Source organism: Tinamus guttatus, unplaced genomic scaffold (assembly GCF_059628265.1).
Source record: "Tinamus guttatus ecotype Peru unplaced genomic scaffold, ASM5962826v1 Tinamus_guttatus_pri_ptg000307l, whole genome shotgun sequence".
In the NCBI taxonomy this organism is placed as follows: domain Eukaryota; kingdom Metazoa; phylum Chordata; class Aves; order Tinamiformes; family Tinamidae; genus Tinamus; species Tinamus guttatus.
Window position 1 is genome coordinate 1 of NW_028288841.1, and position 21,385 is coordinate 21,385.

Here is a 21,385-nt window from a genome sequence, read left to right on the forward strand (position 1 = left end):
TCCCTATTTGGGGAATGAGAATATTTCTGTCCTACCCCCCGTCTCTCCACAACCTCTATAGGGACTTTGAGAATTAGTGCTTCTAATTTTTTTTTTTTTTGTACTGTGAGCACACAGCAAGCGCCTGCCTCAGCATCTCTAAGTGCTATTCTTCTCACGCCATCAAGTCTCTTTGGACTGACTTACACAGTCAATGTTATCCGACATATTCAGGATGATGTAGTTTTTCCCTGCAAGGTTGCTCCAGTCTTTGCAGATTACCTGGAAAGACAAGGGATAAAGAGAGCTGAGTTTGGTCAGCAAACGCAGCTCTCCTGCTGAAAGCACAGGACATGCAAGGGAGGCGAACAGGGAAGGGGCTCCATACCCAGGATGTGCTTCCCAAAGGAAGTAACTGTTCTCTAGCTCTTTGCACTCAGGGGGATTCACCTTTCCATCTGGAAGCTGAGACACCAGCTCTTTTTGTTGCAGTGCTAGCACACAGGGGAGGGACAAGGGTACTGTGCCAGCACAGCATAGCCCAGCTCTACCCTCCACCTACAGCAAAAAGGACTCAAGTAGTCATTGGAAAGCTCTCTCTAGCCTGGAACCTTAGCCCATATGTGACTAGCACTTAGCACAGCAGAAAACGTAAACAGGAGCCTCTGCGGTCCTTACACAAACTGGTTGGACAGGGCAATATTTTGCGAGCAAGTACAGAGGGACTAAGCCACTTCTTTGGGGTCCCAAGTACTTTGGGCAGTGAGCAAAACAAGAAACCTTCCCTGGTACTTTCTCACCAACCAGCTCTTCCAACCTATCTACGCTTGGCCAGCTACGGTTTGCTAGATTCATTCACCTTGCATCTCCCCCAGCCACCAATTCTGCTAAACAACATCCTCCCAGGTGGCCGTACCCTGCTCCACCTGCTCCGCATCTCGCCCTGGCAGCTTACGGCAGCAGCAGCAGCAGCAATAGTTCTTGCTTCTCACTCCCTTTCTAGTGGTCCTTGGGGCCATCTATGCCTTGACACTTCCAATAATGCAGGCTGAGAAAGCAAGGAGCTTGTGTTGCTGTCTGTGCCCCCAAAGGACAAGTATTTATTAGTAGCAGGATTTTTGTGCAGCAGTTCATGGGGGCAGATGGGAGGTGGGCAGGTCTTTCTCCAAGGATCATGGATGCCCTTAAGAAAGAACAAAACAACTCCCTCAAAATTTACTGGCTGGGGGAGTGAGCAGAAAATGCTATTTAAACTGGCTGGACATAGTGGGTGGTGAGAATAAGGGTTAAACATCTCCTGGGAGATGAGTACCCACCATCTCCACTGCAACCTCCCACTCCTCGTGCGTTACCTGTGGTGAATTCCAGGGCATTTCTGTTGGCAGCACAGCCATGCGGGCATCCCCGGGCTGCGGGGACAAGCTCCTCTCTCTTGCCACGATCTCCGTGGCCAACTCTGTGTCGTTCCAGGCAAGATCCAGGGCTGGCTCCTCGGACGTGACCCACGTTGCTGTGGAGAAGCTGGGGTGCTGGTCGCCATCAGAGAAAGTCTGGGTGTCTGAGGAGCTGCTGCTGGGAGAGGGGGTCCCCACAGGTGTTTCCAGTGTCTGCTCCGTTTCAGGTAGCTCTGTGGGCTCCAGCATCTCCCACCCCACCGTGGTCTCTGGGAACTCCTCTCTGGACAAATGGTCTCTCCCACCAGGCTCCACCGCAGGCTCTGTGAGCTCTGTTCTTGAGGTGGTCACAGTTGGCTCCAAATCTGCTCCCTCGAAAACCCACGTGTCCCCAGTTGTCACCTCAAAGGGCTCTTCTGAAACACCAGGGGACCCCGCAGCAGTAGCAGAGAAAACAGAGGACACAGGCAGAACACCCGGCCCCATGCTGCTCCCGAGGTCTAAGCCCGGAGGAACAGAGTCCTCATCCTGAATCCCCGCGGCTGCCTCGGTCACGACGGCTGCTCCTACAGAGGATGTGGAAAACAGGTCGGAGAACAAGGAGTCCTCCTGGCCCACTGGCTCAGGCGACGTGTCCTTCGGCTCGGAGGGCTGCAGGATCTCGGGTCCTCCCTTCGAGGGGTCTATGGGGAGCAGCCCCTCGTCCTCCTCCAGCGCGCTGGAGAACGGTGCGCGCCCGTCCAGCTCCGCGGGCTCTGCCGGCGGCTGCAGGGTGCCCTTTTCCCAGGCGTCTTTCACCTGCGTCCCATTCCCTTTGGGCACGGCCTTTGGAGAGGAAACAGGGAAGCTGTAGTCTAAAAAGAGATCCAAAAGACAGTGTGTCACATCCCAAGCACACAAGAGTTCCAAAAGATTGGGACATGTCCCCATTATACATGGCATGCTACCAAAAAGGGGAACAATCCCAAGCGATAAGTGTAGAGCAATTTCCCACGGCCCCCCAATCTCCCTCCCTACCCCAGTGAACCCATATTCTCCATAGATAATTCACATGTTGGCCTTTTCCTCTTTCTGTGCTAAGGATGTTTTCACAGACCTGCCAGCTGGGTCGCAGACCCCTCTCTTTGAGACTTTGCATCTCAAAGTGAGGTTACAGCATTACAAACCAAGCTTGGACACAGGGCTTCATTTCACAAAGGGCTTAGCCAGACATGGGGTTACAACCACTAACAAAGCGGGAGATACTAGTGAAGAACAGCAGCACAGAAAACCAGATCCTGCTCCATGGCATGTCCAAGCAGCAGCAAAACCTGAAGCAACCTGGGCATCTCAAAGGCAACACTTTGGTTTGTGCAGCGCTTCACAGCAGAAAGGGCATCTCAAATACCTGAGTTACGAGATTCCCATGACACTAAGGAGAAGTTTTGCTGCAGAGAAGCAGGCCAGAGAAAGGAGCTGAATTCAACCCTGCTCTCTCTCCAGCTTCAGCCTCGGTGGCTCTGACCACTGTTTGCTGCATGTGATTTTGCTAGGAGGAGGCGCTGAAGGAGAAGATGCACCTCACAAATAGAAGGTCAGAGCAGGCAGTGGGTTCTCCTGCGAGTGGGGAGCAGTCCAGGGTAAGGAGAGGACCCATAAGGCCAGACACACTAAGCTGGAACTCGGAGAGTTCCTGCAGGCATCAATCAGTCTTCACTTTTCTCAAGAAACTGCCTGGGGAGCCTGTTTCAGTGGTTTACATCCCAAGTAACTCCTTTTCTCCCCGAGATGAGCACAGCACATTCCGATCAAGAAATGGAGGGGACAGGGTCCCTCTGCAGCCAGAAATGAGCACCCTGCCCGGCTTTCCATTTTTAATAAGCAACTGCCTAAAATCCCCGACGCCTCCGTCCCTTCGCCTGTCTGCCACAGCAGATGCTTCACCGAGCACAGAGGCAGAAGCCTTCGGGCTGCCTCGGAAATGCATGAGGGGTCTCCACACTCCCATCGCCTCCCCAAACCATCTCTTGCTGCTGTCAGAGCGGGTGCCAAGGGCCACGCAGACAAACACTTCCATTGCCTTGGATATTCCCTGGCAACCAGGGCTGCTCTGGCAACCCAGCGCCTTCCCTCCCCTCCCGTCCTTCCCGCACGGAGAAGCAGGCGGCTCCCTCCGCCCCCAGCAGATGCACAAAGATGCTCCTCTCCACAGCGAGCGCTTCCCCGAGCCACCACCTCGCTCCTGCCGTGTCCTGGACACGGCTGCTGGCCCTCAGGGCTGCCACGGGGCAGCTCCCAGGCTGCAAAGAGGCCGCTGAGATCTACTGACCACCGCAGGCAGCTCCTCTCTAGAATATACCTGCTCTGCAGCTGCGTTTTACTAGAGAGCACCCAACCTGAGACTCATTTCAGCCCGGGGACCCTGGGGATTAAAGGAGATTATTAGTACCCTGTTGGCTCCCTGGTGATGCTCTGTTGGTGGCCACCAAGGCGGCAAGAGCAACCGCCTCCTGCAAAGGCAGAGGAAGAGCACGGCCCCTCTGCTGCTGGCCTTCCCGAAGGTCTTCAACAGCTACGTGCTCCAGTATCCCTAGAAAGTAGCCACCTTGCTAGGCAGATGCTGGCTAACAGCAGGGATGGCCACAGGTCAAAGGATTGAGGACATTGGGTTGGGACCCTCTTTCAACAGATGGTGGAGGGTTAATGCCACTCCTGGTTTCTTCTGCTCCTCCTGCTGCTGCGTTTGTGCTGAACACACTGGCCTCACCGGGAGCCCGACCTGCTCTGCATCCACAGGCTGGAAGGGAGATGTAATTTCCCCATGAGATGGGACATTATTTTAAAGGACTAATGATCCACTCTGCCATCTCTGGTGCCTGGAGACTGCTCAGCTTTTCGCAGCTCCTCTCTCCCCCACACTTCTCCCCAGTAGGAGGATAGCAAGAACTGGCAGCAGGGCACAGCAGAAAGACAGACCGGGTGAAAAGCAGCCAGAGGTTTGTCCCACGGGAGGCAGAAACGCTCCCGACCTGTCAGCTCTCCTCCGGAGTGAAGCAGTCAGCCTCCCCTTAGAGAGCTCTGCCACGGACGCGCTGGCTCCCAAGGGGAGAAGCGCCGCGTGGTGCAGCCGTGTCACCTTCCATGAGCAGGATGCAGGGGGGCCCGAGGCTTCGACGCCTCCGCTGGTGCCGGGGCTCCGGGGAAGCCTCCCACGCTCGCCCAGAAGGCGTCTGCCTTGCAAGGGAGCCGAAACCCGAAACCTCGGCTGCTTCTCTGGGGCACCGAGTCAGCGAGCTGGAAGCAGACACAGGAGCCCTCGTGCTCACTGCTAATTGATTTAACATTCCCACTTTGCCACCGGCTTCCCTGCTGTCCTACGTGCTAATCTGGGAGCATCCTCCTCCTACCTGGCTCAGTAAGACCCCATCAATTATAGCCTCAATTCCCCTCATATCTGGCGGGGACTGTTCCTCAGCTGCACACCTCGCAGATGGGGCAAGATGCAAAATGCAGACATTGGCCTGGAAAATGCTGAAACTCAAGGTGTTTTGGTCACAGCTGTGCTGCTTTGTTCTCCTTAAAATGAGAAGCTCTCTGTACAATTCAGTTCCCAAGGGCGATTCAATTGCTTCCCAAGTCAAGAAGTTCAGGAATAATGATTCAGCCTCTCCTTCCAAGCTTCCCAGCTGGGGACTTTGTTCTGGCCAGGAATTGTCTTCCCATGATCTCACTTCCAAAGACAGTATTCACCAACTTTGGAAGATCCAATCTTTTAAGGCATTCACCTTCTAGTTTACATGCCTCTTCCACAATTCAAAAGACTTTTTCACCCCACACATCCCCTTGCTAATACCCTAGCCACAAAACCATTCCCAGAAATCTTTTTCCCAAAGAGCTTTCTAGAAAAGTTTGTGTCTGTCATTCATCTGTTTGCAATCCAGAGCTAAAAGCTTCCTCTTTGAGGGAGTCTTCTCAATATTTCCCTTGATAATTCCCTCCCCCAGCTCTAGGACAACTCAAAGAACATTCCCCATCGTTAGTGACCCCTTCCAACATTTTGCTAGCAGTTCTCCCTCAGCGAGGGGGCTGTCAGACCTGCGACCCACAGGCCCCCCTGCTGCCCTCTCCCTTCAGCAGATCCTCTACAACAGGCTCCCATGCCCCTGGGAACGCACAGACCCTCTCACCATGCCACACCAGCGCTATCCAGTCCCATCCCCACCAGTTTTCATGGAGGTTCATGAGAAGAGGAAGCCTGGAAGAGGGAGGCCAGATTGACTCGGGTGACTCATGCTGCCATGCAGAAGCGAGGCAGGGTTTTGCACTACAGGACATGGGTGGCTGAAATGCCATGTTCGCCAGGCTGGTTAATCAGCTCATCAGATTTCAGGGAGGGGGCAGAGAGCCTGGGAAGGGAGCAGGCAGCAGTGACACCCACCACCAGCTCCTTCCCCGCCAGGGTCCACGCCGCTGGTCTCCACTGAGATCAGAGTAGGCTGGAGCACAATGTGTGGATGCCCGGGAATGTTGCGTGCTTGGATACTGCTCCCCAGCACCACATGCAAGGGCAGGCAAGTCCCACCGCAGGAGGAGAGCTGCCCTTCGGAGCCACGAGGATGTCCCAGGACCTGGCAAAGCTGTCTGGTAGGGACAGAGCAGACCAACAGGCAGCCACCACCTCCATGTCCCGCTCCCTCCCAGAGTTTTACAGTCACGTCACACCCACGGGAATCTGATTCACCAACACAAAATTCCTTGTATCAAGCTCATCTCTACGTGTCCTTAGCTATATCCCCTTAATGCTGTCTCCTCGCAGTTGTATTACTCACACCACAGCATCCAGCTCCTTCAGCCCTGCACTGGCTTCTCCCTCCCAAGCTCTGTTGCAAAGACCCTCAGGCACTGTTTTCCACAGAAACCATCTCACCAGCCCTCCTGCCACTCAAGGTCTGCCCTTCACATCTCCCGTCACACCTCGATCTGGGCTGCACAGATCCATTTCCCTTGGTTAGGGGCATGAGCTGCCCTGGAAGAGGTGAAAATGAGCTATGAACCCCTGCAAGAGCTGTCCTTTAGGCTGCATCCTGCTCTCTCTGCAATCAAACCCAAAATTTCCCTGACACCAGATGGGCCAAGACTTGGCACTTTGCCAATGCACAATTCCCCAGCCAGACATTTAATTCATTACACTTCTATTTCTCTTTCATTCAGAAGAGCTGGTCTCAGTGGATGCCCTGCAAGGCTGCCTGGCCTATATTTGCCACTATTACCTATTTAAAGTGACTGTGACAGCTCAGAATTAAGGCTGCCCCTCATCATTTTTAGTAAACATAACATGACCAGAAGGTCTTTATTGGATTAAAGCAGATCATGTTAACCAGTGATTGAATTACTGGTAACTAGAAGGCACTGTGATAAGGACGTGCCCGTTCCTAGCCCCCATGGGAACAACAACGCAGCTCACTAGCACTGTTACACTGCACTAGCTACCAAGCTCATGCAGTGCAAGGTGGATTTTACCACTGCTGCTTAAAGCACAGCCTGTTCTGGGGCGTTCTCCGCTCCGTACTGCAAGTCAGCAAGTAACGAGACTTACTGCAAAAAGGAACACTACACCTGATTAAAACTGCAGGGGGATTTCAAAGAGGCAAAATGTAATTACCAGCACTGGCACTGAGCCAGCTTGGGTTAATACCCCAATCAATACCCAGAAGAGCTGGGAGAAGTCACTATGTGGGATTTCAAGGCATGCACCCCTACACAAGCATGCACACACACAAGAGAGGTCACATTTAAAACACAGACCCGAAGAAATAAAGTGTTAGATCTCACCCATGTCTGGCATTTGCTTCAGATGGAGACTGGGCACGGATTTGAAGGGCTATGGCTATTCCCAAATAGCCCCAATACCTTTTTCCTGCTCTGTGTAACCTGCGAGAGGCCAGAACGAGTCACCCGCCTCCCAGGTGACAGCGCTGGTCAGCAATAGCTCTGTCAGAACAACTCCATGCCCAGAGAAACCCTGTTGGTCACAGGTCACCATGGCCAGCAATGGCCTGTCCCAAGACAGATCACCCAATGCGTCAGCGTCCCTTAAATCGGGGCGTAAACAAGAGGCATCCCGGCGCTGAGCCCAGGCAGGGAGCTGCTCAGCACTAAGCTTCTTACGGGGACAGTCTTTACCAGGTGCTTCATTTCATTAATGCCTGCGTGAAGATGGCATTAAGAACTGCAGGGCTGCTGTCAGTCTGGATGAAGAGGAGCAGATTTCAGCAGGGCTGGAGGGACTGGGATCATTCTGACCACAGAGTAACTCGTCATGGAAGGAAGGGAATCTCACTGCCAAAGAAGGGTTGAGGGTGGGAGAGGCTTTATCCCACTAGCTGCTTGGAAAGCTTATTTTTCTTTGAATGCAGCATGCTTTTGTGTCCTGCTGTCCCACATCCTAACTCTCCTAGAAATCCCTTCTACTAATTACCACAAATAATTAAAAGATTACCTTTTTTTTTTTTTTCTCCTCCAAAGTGCCACATGCCACCCTAGTAAATTCCCAACTCATGACTCTGGATTTGACAGCTCCCGGCACAGCTATTCCTTGGTCTTCAAAGGCAGAGCCTTGGAGCTAATAGAGCAGTACGGAAGCGAGCTTCAAGCCAGCCCACCACCATGCTGGAAGACATGATGATGCCCCCCAACCCTTTGGGCAAGGAAGAGACGGAGCCTTCCCTTGCCAGTCCCTCCCAGATCTTGGATCACTTTTCGGGATACCCCATGTCCCACTAGTGATTAAGCCATCTCTGCCCTTAGGCTTGGTTACAGGAGGAAGGTGAGGGGCATTGGGCTCTGACTTAGCCAAGGGGGAGCACGGATGTGCAAAGCAGGGCCTATATCATGCTGGAAGCACCACAGCACCTCCTTCAACAAAATTAGGGATGAGGGAGACAAGGGGGTTGCACCTGGCAGGGACCAGCAGCCCTGATGGCTCCCTTCTACCCCTGAAGCTAGAAAAGATGTCACATCCACGAAATAAATGAGGGAGGATTAGAGTCTCCAGGCAAAACAAGATGGGAGGAAGGGGAAGGAGAGCAAGAAAGACCAGGCTCAAGTCCTTGCAGGGCCTCATCTCCGCCCAGGACTGACCCTGCTTCAGGCCAATTGGACAGAAAAGGTGAGAAGCAGCAACCAAACTCAAACCACAGCTTGACTGGTTTATGGATTCCCTGGAAGTCCTAGAGGGGCAGGATGCAGACGCGGCAGGTTCAGAGCTCCTCTGACCTAAGGTGGGAGTCACTCACCGCGTCTTTCCCCAAGGATGCGGCACCCACCGGCCCGGATCCAACTATTCCCGATGCAGCAGCGCACGAGCAGCAGAGCCAGGGCAGACCAGGGTGGTAGCGTGCACCCCTGTGCACACTCACAGACAGAACAAGACGAAGCCCAGGGCTTTCGCAGGCTGCCGCTCACTGATGTCAGTACAGATTTACCCATAGCATAAGGCAGCAAAAAGCACATTATTCAAGAGAGCGCCCCAGGCCGCGCTGCGTCCAGCCAGTGGGAGTTCATTCACACTTTCCTCACTTTCTAATGGACTAACAGGTGGCCCTAGATGCCACATGTTTTCCAGAATTATTTTTTAAAGGATGTTTGAAAGCACTTAAAACAAAGTGCGGCAGCTGCAGAGTGTTATTCCTGTTGATCCCCCACAGGCTGCAAAGTGGCACAAAGGCAGAGCAGGCTCCCCACACCAGCTTCAGAGAGACAGCAAAAAAAGAGATGACTAATGTAGCTCTGGGATCTCAGGAGACCTGGCCAATCTGCAACAAGACCAGCAGTCCCAAGCCCAGTATCTTTAAGCCAAACAGGGAAAGGAGCCCAGGCCTACACAGCTCTTCAAAGCAGGGTATTTTCTCTCCCTAGGAGTGTAACAATCCTGTTTGGCACCTTGATTGATTCCGCGTCTCGGAGCTGTGCCTGGGGCAGAGCAATCAGCTAGGACGGGCTATATGCCACTGTCACCTGGAGAGAAAGCCTACTTGAGGAGAACTTACATATTACCTTTTTTTTCTTTTTTTCTTTTAATAACAACTGTTTGAAATTGTTTAATGGATTTAAGCTTTTGAAAATAACCTAACAGATGTCATTACACAGTTCCACGAGGTATCACATGGCATCTGTCACACATGCAGCAAGTAAGACCCATCGGGCGAGCGTCTCGCTCTGATGTACAGACTTCGCCTGACAGGAGAAGGCTGCCCAATTTAGGGATGCTATTACAATATCTTTTATTGTAAAATGACACACAGCAGGTTTCTAATTAAATTTTAAGTAGAAATGCGCTCCCAGCTGTTGAATAATTCAAAGGGATCTATTAACCAAGGTCCTGAAAGGGCAGAGAAGGGAGCCCTGGACACAGCGAGGGCCGGGGGAGGCAGCGCTTGGGAGCACTGCGGTGGGTGGGTGGGCACGGACGGGGTCCGCGCGGAGGCCAGCTGGAAGCCACATCTGTGCGGGCCGGAGCGCGCGGCAGGCGGCAGCGGAAGCGGCGCCGAGCGTGCTCCGCATGGCAATGGAGCGCGGCACGTGCGGGAGGCGAGGCTGCTCGGGGACCGCAGCGTCTCGCTCTCAATGCACAAGCACACGCTGTTCTCCAAGTCACGTCCAGAGCCGCGAGCGCCTGCAGGTGCCTGCTGGCACGCAAATAAAAGCGCCGCTGAGCGGCTGCCAGCGCCGGCGAGCGGCTCGGGATGGGCCTGTCCCAAGGATGCGCCGCCGGGAACAAGCGCCATCCGCCACCGGCATCGCTGCGGAACCTCCCAGACCTGCAAGTGCCCCGGGGGCCGCACGAGCAGCGGGGCGGCAGCAGCAGCGCGAGGGAGCGAAGGGCCTCGACGCCTCCGCGGGGACGGTGGTGGCCCCAGCGGGCGGCCGGAGTCAGCGCTGCCGATTAGCGCGCCGCACACACAGGCCTTTTTAAGGTCACAAAAATGAGCGTGAAGATAAGACCGAAACTAGACTTGTGCTTTCTAATTCCAGACCTCAGGCAGACCTGCTGGGAGGGAGGCAGTGATACAAGATGAGGGAGGAGGGATCAGGCTGAAAGCTCGGCCCCGGTGACACTGAACACATGCCTCGCACGACACTCGCTGCAGGAACACGCAGAGTAATCTCCTAAGCTACTTGAAACCCTGCAAACACGTCTCCTTTTTCCCCCCATCCCTCTCACTGAGAGGCTCGGGAAAGAGAACCAAGGGACACCCAAAACTGTTCCACGGGTGAAAGCAAGTTCAAACACCTTGTGAAGATCATTTTGGGCCAGGCTCCCCAGTAGACAGGACAGGGCAGCTACCCAATGGAGAAAACCTGCTGTCTTCACTTGGATCGAGCCCCCACTACAGCCAGAGCATGAGAAATCCAGAATTTGACCTTGGGAATTTAGCTGGGACTCAGATCCTGAGATGGCCTTGACCTCTCAGCTGGGGGCCTGAGACCTTCAGATAGTGCTTAATGGACAGCAGCAGTAAAAAGGAAGAGAGAAAAGGGGATAACTCAAACGACAGCAGGTAGAAGTTGAAATTTCTCCCAACTCAGGGAACTTCATAGCAGCTCAGGAATAAAGGCTCAACTGTAACTTGTTTTCTAAAGCCTGTGCTTGCTCAGGGTTCACCGGGGACACGTCAGGCACTGAGGTGATAAAGCAGAGCTGACGTTTAATCTCAGACCCTCTTAGCAAGAGTTGTGTCAAAGCAGGAAAACAGATCCCTGCATCCCTCTGCCTCCCCAGAGCCCCAGCAGAGAAGAGAAGGGGGTAAAAATAACCTACCTGTTGCGGGTCCCAAGTCCAAGCTGGAGTCATTGAGCTCTCCCCCGTCCTCCCAGAAGTACTGAGGAGGCTGCAAGATCTTGGACTCCTCGTTCTCCTCGCTGGCAAAACCGGATCCCGGGGCGGCGTGCAGGGAGCCGGGGCTGAGCTCGGCCTCCGGGGCCTCGGGGCTGGGCTGCTCCTGGGAATTCAGGGCCTCCAGGTGGGACATCATGGCAAACTCCAGCAGGGAGGTCGAGGTGAGGCCATCGGCGGTCGGCTCCTCCGAGGAGGCCAGGCAGAGGCACAAGGTCCCTGTGCAACAACAGCAAACCCGCATCAGAGACAGCATCCCGGACCAGACCCGCACCGGCCCCGGGCACCCCTGCTAACGGGGCAGGGCTGGTTTGTCCTTTCTGAGGCTTTTTGCTCTCTGAAAGAAGGGGGTGCCTTGATAAATCACCCATCCTGGGGGGGAGGCGGCATGTTCCGCACTTAAGGTGTGAAATTCTGGCTCTGTCAAGTCAATGAAACTTTTAACTTCACTGTCACACAGCCAAGAGTTCCTGATCTGCACCTATATCATATGCAGGGAGATCGATTTAAACCAAATTTGATTAAATCACCAAATTTAATCACATTTCAAATCAGCAAGCTAAAAATCTATTTCCGAGTCATTCATTTGAACTTCATTTTGCACTCACATTTTTTGTTTTCATGGGCAAGGGCTGACTGTCTCTGGTAAGAATTAAAATACAGTAATAGCAAATGTATCTCCCTAAGACTAAGCAGAAAGATGGGTAATTCTTAGCAGACTTAAACAACTATAAACCTGGCATTTCCATTTCTTTATATTAGAAAGCTTGGCTGACATTCCTTGTTTCCTCAATGAGATTTTGTGATTTGTGTCAAGGTACCTTCACGTGCATATTGAAATTCAATTAAAATGCAAGAAAACGGCACCTGAAACTTGGCTTCATTCATCTTATAAAAACCATCATAAACATGGAGAGATAAGGGAAAAAAAAATACCAAAACACGTTTAAAATTGTTTTGGTGAGTGAGTGAAACAACCAACTGCAGTCAGTGAAAAAGTAATTGCTTGTTGGGCGTCTGCGCTTCAGTACATAAGAGCTAGATCTCGTCCTCTCATAGGTGATTTTTATTCACAGATCAGAAAGGAAAAAAGAGAAAGAAACAAAGAAAAGGGAGAAGCTTTTCTGCTCTCTCAGGTCATAGCAAGTTTCTTGGTTTTTAATGAACTAGTCACTGAACAGAACTAATTGAATAAACTTAAAATGAAGACCAATTTCCTAACTTTCCTCAATATCTGATTTTCTAACAAGGAAATGCATTAGATCTATCTAGACTTCAGTAAAATATTTGATATTGTGTCATGTGGAGATTTACAAAAGAAGACAGCGATGAATAGAAAAACTGCAAGGCAGCAGCTATAGGAAAAACGACAGGGGCTTGTGCTGGAGGGAGGCTATTAGTGCTATTCCTCAAGGTCGGTCCTTGGAACTCATCATCTCTAATATTTTCCTAAGTGACCTTGGCATGAAAATTAGGAACATGATAATGAAATTAGCCAGAGACACAAAGTGAGGAGATATCTTTGCTGCACGGAAAGACTGTAGATAGAGCTAGGTGATCTTGAGGATGGAAAAAACAGAGATGTTATGAAAAGAAATAATACAAAGTCATCATCTTGGGAATTAACAACAGACATTCCTGCTATAAGATAAGAAACTATCCATTAGAGATATCTGAAGAGGAGAAATTCCTGTATTGGGAATGGCTCTGCGTTATCACTGGAATGCTGCTGTGAAAATGCATGCACAATCCTGAAGTATTAGAAAAATTATATATTAATGCCTTTTGCAAGCACTGCTGAGTCCTCACCTGGATCCTGCATACAGATTTGGAAACACGTGGTCTGAAATGGATAAGGCAGAGCTGAAGCTGCCTTCAGGCAAGGGCACGGACTGGAAGACCTTCCGCTGCCACGTACAGCTCCTCGTCCCAGGAGGACGAGTTCGGAGCAGGGCAGGTGCAGGGACGAGCTGTGGGGAAGCAGCAACCGGACCGGACCTTGCACGTGCGCTGGAAACACGGGATTGCCAGCGCAAAACACCTGGGAACTGCAGCTCGCTCACAGGGTTGGTTGCCAAACCTGTCCTGGGAATGCTGGTGGCCCAGAAATGCTTTTCTCCAGCCTTATTCCTACTCCAGGCCAAGGAGAGAGACCCGACCAGAGAGACCCAGCCAGGGCAGCCCCGCTCTCCAGAACACTGAGGCAGCAGAAGGGGAAGCAGGAGGACGGAGAAAGACCACGATGGGCTCAAGCCCACATGGAAGATTTTGGATTACAACTGACTGCCTGGATCCTGCTTTAGCTCTTCATCACCCAGATACCTCAGCTTCCTCCCACCTCCGCCAGCAGAAACTTGGCCGATGAGATTGCCCATCTTTGCAACCACGTCACAACGCGCACCCAAGGCTCCCACCCGCCTGGGCAAAGGGAAAAGCTGTGGAGTACAATCCTGCCCCGGCTCCGAAGCCTGGGTCAAGCCTCTTGGTTTCCATCTGCTCTGCACCATTGGGGCTGTCCCCAGACCTCAGCCACAACCCGTCCTGCACCTCTACAGGTGACACATCACAACAGATGAACCTGGGCACCCGGAGAGCTAATCCCACCCGTGCGAGACGCTCGGCTCCTCGGAGTTCGCTTACCCTCATTTAACTCTGAGGTGTTTACCCGCTTTAAAACCCCTAAGCTGCATTATCTTGTTTACTGGGATGCTCTGCTCTCCTCAGCCCCAGATAAAGCGACACCATCGCAGTGCAGTCATCAACAGACACAGCCTGAGTGAGCCGGGTGTCTCCATGGGGGGGAAGGGTAGGATGACACCTCTGGATCTGATCCACAGGGATGCCGAGCTTGGCCTGGAGGAGCTGAAAGCCGCGGGGTTAGCTGAGCCATCGCACAACGCGGCAGCTCTCCTGGGAGCACCGCTGTCGCCTGTCACACCTTTGCAGCAGCAGCGGTGACAGCCCTGGACCGAAGCTCCGCCACCCTCCTCGAGCATCTCATAACGGAGCTCAGCGCAGCCGCCAGCGCCGAGGCAAAGAAAGAACCAAAGCAGAAGCTCAGCTGGGAGCAGGGGGGCACAGACAAGACCCAAAAAATCTGCGGCTAGCGATTCCTCCTAGAACAGCAACAGGGATCGGGCAACTTCCATTTGCCATCAGCCCCCTGGTCTGGTGTTCTAGAAGTCAGATCCAGCAATAGGGGGAAAAAAAAAGCAAACCCAAGCGAATAAAACCTTGCAAATGTAAATGGGAGGGAGCAGGGAAGGGAGCCAGGGCTCGCCAGCTGCTTCAATGGGGCGTTTGTGTCTCGTTTCTATTTTTGCGGCACCTCTGCGTAACCTGGAGCGGTTGAGGCTGTGCATGCTAAAGAGGGCAGGAAGCCTTTGGGGAAAGAGCCGGGCAAGGGCGGCCAAACCAGCCCCAGCGCAGAGAGCAGGGCGAGAAACGGAGGGGGGAGAGGGAAACGGAGGGGAAAGAGGGAACAAAGGCAGGGAGCGAGCAGCAAACCCAGCGCTGGGAGCGCCTTGGCAGCTGCGAGCTCCTCAGCCATCCGGGCACCGGCACCCCGGAGGTGACACCTTGAGGAAGGTGGTCACCTCCGCGAGGAGCGAAATGGGCTGCTCTTAACGCCAGGGAATAGCGCTGCATTGGTTCCCATCTAAGACCACTGGAAAAAGAGCCAGGCTGGGGTCTGGCAGATGCATGAAATGAGTCTGTTAGTTGCAGAGGCCCCTCAGAAAACACCTCCAGCTCCAAGGCGCTCAGCTCAGCAGCGGGGTCGATGTCCAACCAAGGCAGACGCGGGAGCTTTGCTCAGCAGCAGGAGATGTCAAGCCCTTAGACCCAAGAATCTAAGGAGAAAATATCTGCCACCTCCTAGATTGCAGTGAATAAGAACTATTCTGCATTTCGAAGAGATTCTGAAAGAATCCAAGAGCATTTTCTACATTAAACAACCAAGAACCGCTTCATCCTTTGGCAGAAGGCAAGCCACCTCTCCACGGGTCAGCACAGCTGTTTAACAGCTCCCAGTTGGCCTATGGACCAGAAGCGAAAGAGGAAATAAGTTATTTCTGCATCCACATGAACTGAGAGTAGGGATTTGGGGAGCTGAAATGGAATCTGGCTGTGGAAGTGTCACACAGCTTTTAAAGATGCCTTGCTCCTTAATTAACAAGTAAACCTCGGTTTTCTCCCCACGGAAGCACATCCGCATCCCTCAAGACCTCGGCGCTGTGCCCGGGCGCAGAGTGGGGCCGCGCGTGTCATCTGCCTCCCCAGCCGCGCTCGCCCTGCAAACCCGTCCCCGTCCCCGGTGTCCTGGGCACCGCGGCCACCGCTGCCACCCGCGGCAGGACGAGCCCCGGGGCTCGTTGGGCTGCAGCAGGGCCAGGATTCCCCCCTGCAGCGAGCGGGGCCGAACGACGCTGCCCGAGCGGGTGCACGGCGGGCACGGGCAACACCGCTGCCGGGCACTGCCAACGCGGCCGCTGCACTAATGTCCATCTGGCCCCGCTGCCGCTGACCTTCCTCCCAAGCCCGCCCCAAATGCAGGAGTTGTCCAACACTTATTTCCTAGGAGAGCTGGGTCAGGAATGGGTCATTTACTGATAATCACTTAGGACAGAAACACAATGACCAGATGAGGGAAGCATCTGCCAGGGATATTCCCCGCGCCTGGAGAGGCTGGGGTGCAAGGCCCAAGGGCAGCGAGGAGAGGGGCCCGGGGGCAGCACAGCCAACGGCACTAACCGCTTGCAGAACATAACAAAACACAGGGCTAATTTAAATAATAAAACGGATCCTGGGCACAGATGCTGGAGGAAGAGAAGAAACTTCCCATGGCTCAGCTGAGGGATGTCCCAGCTCCCTTCCCACCTCTCACCTGGAGCTCGGCCTCGCAGACACTCAGCTGCTTGCACGGGGAAGCGCCCAGGACAGCCAGGTATCACCACATCATTTTGGTGTCAATCCAAAGTTACAGACCACCCTCGAGCTGGAACACTCCAGCCAGGACGCACCTTCCCTCCAGCACAGCTCCCAACGCAGCCTCGCTGCTCTCGTGCCCACTGCCACCTCTGAATTCAGCCAGGGCCTGAATCTCGGGGCTCATTTCTACTCGGGGCAGCACTACCTCCACACTTAGCGCACTCCACGTCACCACAGAAAGGGCCCCGCGTGCACCGGTCATGGCAGCTCGGCCACCCGCATCGTCCCTTGCCCGACCACCCGCGCCAGGAGTCGCGGCTCCGCTTGGATCCAGGCTCCCAGCCCGCCTCCCTCCGCTGCCTCCCCTCCGTGCTCTCCCCACAGCGACCCACAGCCCTCACGCACAGCGGCCGCGCTCCTCCGTGCGCTGCAGCAGCAGCTCCCGGTCTGGCGGGAGACGCAGCCCCAGCGAAGCAGCATCAGGGCAGGCAGCTGCACGCGGCCAAAGTGAATTTGCTTTCGTCAGCAGCCACCTTCCACGGCCACCCACCAGCACCCGGGGGTTAACAGGCCACAGGATGAAACACACTGATCTAAAAGAGGGGGGAAAAAACCCGCCACAGCCTCCTTTGCCCTCCCACAGCTCCAGAGTATTTCAGCTGTCAGCTGGGAAACAACATCACCTGCCCAGGGCTCCGTTTCCACGACCCGGGCTGCTCTGCCCTGTTTCCAGCACAGCAAAGCGAAGCCGGGGCAGCCTCCCTGCCCACACAGGACCAGCGCTCCCGCCGAGGGGACACGGTCCTCCCGTCCCGCTCACCCGACGGGCTCCCAAACTCACTGCACACAACTTGGGGCACACGTCCCGCTCCAGCAACCACCCTGCACCCCCAGGGCTCCGCTTTCCCCACGCGTTCACCCAGTCTAAAAGCACCAGTCCCGCGTGTCGCTAGTCCACAGGTCCACACAGGAACATCCATCTGAATCCCGGTACCCACAGCGGGCTGGAGCAAGCACGCGGACAGCACGGGGCTCGTGGGCGTCCTGGTGGCGCCTCTGCTCCTTGCCAGCATCCCTGTCCCTCTAAACACCCGCACACGTGCCGCTTCGCCTCCGCGCGCCGCTGTCCGGGCGCTGACGAGCAGCCGCTCTCCATTCTTTGGGATTACGTGTGTCAATGGCCAGCGAGCGCCGGCCACAGTCCCACCGCCCAACGCACCTTCTGCAGCCCTGCGCACGGCCAGCTTTGTTGCTGCTGCTTGCTTATTTACCCACAAAATGCCGGAGCCGCTTCCCACACCAAGTGGAGAGGAAAAAAAATAAAAACTAAAAAAAAAAAAAAAAAACTTTTGCGCGCTCTGATTTGCAGCTCCGTGCCTGCAGCTTCCCTTGGGGCCTTAATGGAGTTACTTCTACCCCTGATGCCTATAATTAAATGAACATTTCCTTATGGCACTGAAGAGGCCAAGGCAAAATTGACTACAGGGAATTTGCATCCACCCTGATTTATACCCGCTCAGCTCCGGCTCATTCATATGGTGCTAACGAGGAATTGTCTATGCGGGCAGAAGGGAAAAAACTTCCTTAGCAGCCCACATGCAGACAAGCACCTGGGAGACAAGGTGAGGGAAAAGATCCAATTCCCTCCCTTCTCTCCCAGCTCTTAACCACATCATTTTCCTACTTGCAAAAGCAGAGACTCTCACATAACCCATAGGCTGCCTGCCGGGGCGCCCGTCCCGCCCCACTGCAGCCTATCCCAGGGGCTGCCGAGGCCGGGAGGCTCCGCTGGGACACGCACCTTCCCGCAGCGCAGGCCGGCCGCACTCAGCTGCGGGTTTGGACCGACTGGAGGAGCGAGGCCAGAGCGCACGGAATTAATCCAGGCTGGAAGAGTTCCCAAACTGCTGAGCAGAGCTCAGGGCTGCTGACCAAAATGGGGCGCTCCGAAAAATTCCCAGAACTCTTCGTCCTTGCTCCTGACCTCTGGTCGAGGGGGACTCCAGGTCTCTGGAGGCACCTGGACAAATGAGCGCACCCAGAGCCCCCACAGCCCCCCAGGGTTATCAACTCCACTGGATTAAGCACTGAGCGCTCCCCTTCCACCCCTGTATTGCATCCTGCTAGGAGAGGATTGAGGAGCACAGCCAAGCGCGAGGACCCAGCTCCTTGGTGTCATCACCAGCTGGACAGCAGCACTAGAGAGCTTCCAGCAGCATCCCCAGAAGAGGAAACACCCTCCTCTCGGCAAAGCAGCATCAGCTGGAGTCCTTTTGGCTGCCAGACTTTAGAACAACAGCGCGGTCCCTCTCCTTCCTCCACAGAACAAATGTCACTTTCAAGCTACGGTGACAACCTGTGCGGGCAGAGGGACCAGGGGGATACGATTCCTCCCCACGCACGTTGTCCCCCTCCACGGAGGAGGCGCAAAGTCGGTGGCGCAGGTTTCCCGCTGAGACGTGGTGGAGGGACCCTCGCCAGCTGCGCCTGCGGTTTTCCCAACATCGACAGGCTGCCTCGAGGATGCCACAGAATTGGCTTCCGGCTCCCTCGGGAAAGACTCGGTGCTTCTGTGCCACAAAGCGCTGGCACAAGACCCCGAGAGGCACTTTTTGATCCATTTTGCTCTATAAGCTCCCTATTGTTTACAAACCTAAAGGCTTTACCCCTTCTCTTCAGGGAGCGCTGGGAGCCCCAGACCACCGGGGCCAGGCGCTGACTTTCCAGCTCACGGCCAGCAGCCCCGTGGAGCCAACACGGCTCCCGGGGAAGGTTTTCGGGAGATGGGGGTGATAAGACAGACGTGGCGGGGAGCTGGATGCGACTGTAGCACGGCTCAGCCACGCTGCGAGAGGCGACTCATTGGGAAAGCAGCCCTGCCTCCCAACCGAGTGACTCAAGACAAAGACTCCCCCACACTTTTAAGCATCCCCATCCAAAGCCTCTCTTCGACCAGATTCCTGTACGGAAGCGACAGCGGCGTGGAGGGAGAGGGCAATCACAGCCTGCTGGGTCTCTGAGGGGTCTCTTTGTTGGGGAATTTCCCCAAAGGGCCCTCCTAACTATTCCAGCATCAGCACTCCCGCACTTGGCCGCCTCTCGCGGGTGCCCCAGCGCTCCCCCGAATCTCACCGCAAGGCTCCCGGGGGGGAACACGGCGAGGTTGGAGGTTCCCCCGCTCCTCGCCGAGGCTTTCGCAGCAGCCGGTAAAACTGCCGCGACGCCAGAAGCGGCCACAAAGCGGGAGGAAGGCGGCTCGGGGGCAGCCGCCGCAGCAGCCGCACCGGAGCTCTGTCCGCCCCCGCACCCCAACGCCCCGCGCCCGCAACGGGGACCCGCAGGATGGAGGGGAAAGGCGACCCCGGGGGATGGAGGGAAGGAGGGAGGTCCCGGGGCCGCGCTGCCCCCCGGCCGTGCCCGCATGGGGAGGAAGGGGCCGGGGGGGGTCCCGGCGCGGGCACTCACCGGCCGCCAGAAGCAGGAGCGGCGGCAGCGCCGGGACGCGCTGCGCGGGCTGCATGGCGGCCGCTGCCCTCCCGCGCCGCCGCCTCGCTCCGTGCCGGCGCGGGGCCGCCCCGCCGCGCTCTGCCCCGCGCCCGCCGCCCGCGCCGCCTCCTCCGCCCGCCGCCGCCGCCGCGCCCGGGGGCGGGGGCTCCCCGCGCCGCCCCTCCGCGCCCGCTCGGGGGGGCCGCGAGCGGCCTCCGCCTGCCCCGGGGCCTCGCGGAGGCCGCGGACCGGGCCCCGACATGGTGGGGGGCCACCCGAGCCAGCCGCGGTTCCCGGTCCAGCCGGGGGTACCGGCCTCACTTTCAGCCCTGACATGGTGGGGGGCCACCCGAGCGCCAGCAGCGGTTCCCGGTCCAGCTGCGGTTCCCCTTCCAGCCGTGGGTGCCAGCCCCGCTTTTGGCCCCAACATAGTGGGGACCACCCGGTCCAGCCGGGGGTGCCAGCCCTGCTTTCGGCCCCGACAGGGTGGGGGGCCACCCGAGCCAGCCGCGGTTCCTGGTCCAGCCGGGGGTACCGGCCTCACTTTCGGCCCCGACACGGTGGGGGGCCACCTGAGACAGCGGCGGTTCCCGGTCCAGCTGCAGTTCCCCTTCCAGTCGTGGATGCCGGCCCCGCTTTCGGCCCCAACATAGTGGGGACCACCCGGTCCAGCCGCGGTTCCCGGTCCAGCCGCGGGGCCGCCCAAGCCAAGGCCTTCTTGAACCCCATGGAGGAAAGAGCCTCCCTGCATCCTTGTGGCCTCCTCTCCTTTGTCACACTCACTGCCCCACGGTCACAGTCACCCCGGCCGCCTCTTGCCTGCTGGTATCACCATAGTAGCTCCTAATGGGGCAGCATCTCACCTTCCTTCTCCCAAATCCACACCTGATTTGCTCCAGGTGCTTCACCTTGGGCCAAGCCGTGGTCCTCCTGTCCTTCAGTGCCTGCCGCCTCCCTGAGGAGCTTTGCTACCACTAGCCTTTCCCAGTTGGACATGGGGTGCTTAAGATTGGATATCCCCAAGCCCTTGTAAAGAGGCAGGAGCCCTGCCATTGTCTCCCAGTGTCCTTCCCTGCATGCAGAGTTGGCCTGTTCTTAAATCATGAACATCTTGGGTCGAGCATGAACCAGCAAGTCACCTTCTACGCAGTGCTCTCCACAGGGAGCTCAAAGCACATCCAACAGCACCTCTGAGGAGCACAGGGTGCCCGCTCACAACCACCTGCCTGGCAGCCAGGGAAGGTGACACAGGGACATCAGCTCAGCCCCAGCAAGTCAGCAGCTCACCTGCCTCCTCAGGCCTCCTGCTCCACGTGATGATACAGATTCGGGGCCAAGGACATGGGACATGCATCTAAAGGGAGTCAGGATTTCCAGTTCAAGCATTTTAACACCAAATTAAGAGATCATGAAAAATATTTCACAACAGAGTCTTCCCCACCACCACCATTAAGAGCGAAAGCTCATGTGGTTAAAGAGTTTAGTTCTAGGAATCTTTGGGTAATACTGGTGGTATAGTTTTCTAGCATGAATTTTTCTGGATTTGAGCCTATTCCACACCAAACCAGAGCAGGGTGTCTGCAGCCCCTGCCCTGTGTAAGCCATGCTGGACCCTCTGGGGAATCAATCGCCCGACCAAGCAGCTGTGGTTGCTCCGAGCTATCCATGCCAGCCCTCCTGGTTCCTAGCAGGCCAGCACTGGGACAGGTCACCCCTTTGGGCA

General features: G+C 55.6%; 1 protein-coding gene across 1 annotated transcript; it reads right to left on the reverse strand.

Moving 5' to 3' along the window:
- Positions 1–92: 92 nt before the first annotated feature.
- LOC148594017 (podocalyxin-like protein 2) lies at positions 93–19,696 on the reverse strand. The gene is made up of 4 exons (XM_088528324.1): positions 19,642–19,696; positions 11,173–11,466; positions 1,332–2,227; positions 93–261 (listed from the first exon to the last, which is right to left on the reverse strand). The coding sequence occupies exons 1-4, from the start codon at positions 19,694–19,696 to the stop codon at positions 163–165; spliced, it is 1,344 nt and encodes a 447-aa protein (XP_088384450.1). The 3' UTR covers positions 93–162.
- Between the last annotated feature and the right edge of the window lie 1,689 nt (positions 19,697–21,385).

What these genes read in the sequence shown, in the direction of transcription:
- LOC148594017 (XM_088528324.1), bottom strand. Translation starts at nt 19,696, where the DNA reads ATGCAGCCCGCGCAGCGCGTCCCGGCGCTGCCGCCGCTCCTGCTTCTG. An exon ending in GCTCCTGCTTCTGGCGGCCG is followed by an intron (nt 11,467 to 19,641) that starts GTGAGTGCCCGC and finishes GTTGTTGCACAG; the next exon opens with GGACCTTGTGCCTCTGCCTG. An exon ending in TGCCCTGGAATTCACCACAG is followed by an intron (nt 262 to 1,331) that starts GTAACGCACGAG and finishes TTGTCTTTCCAG; the next exon opens with GTAATCTGCAAAGACTGGAG.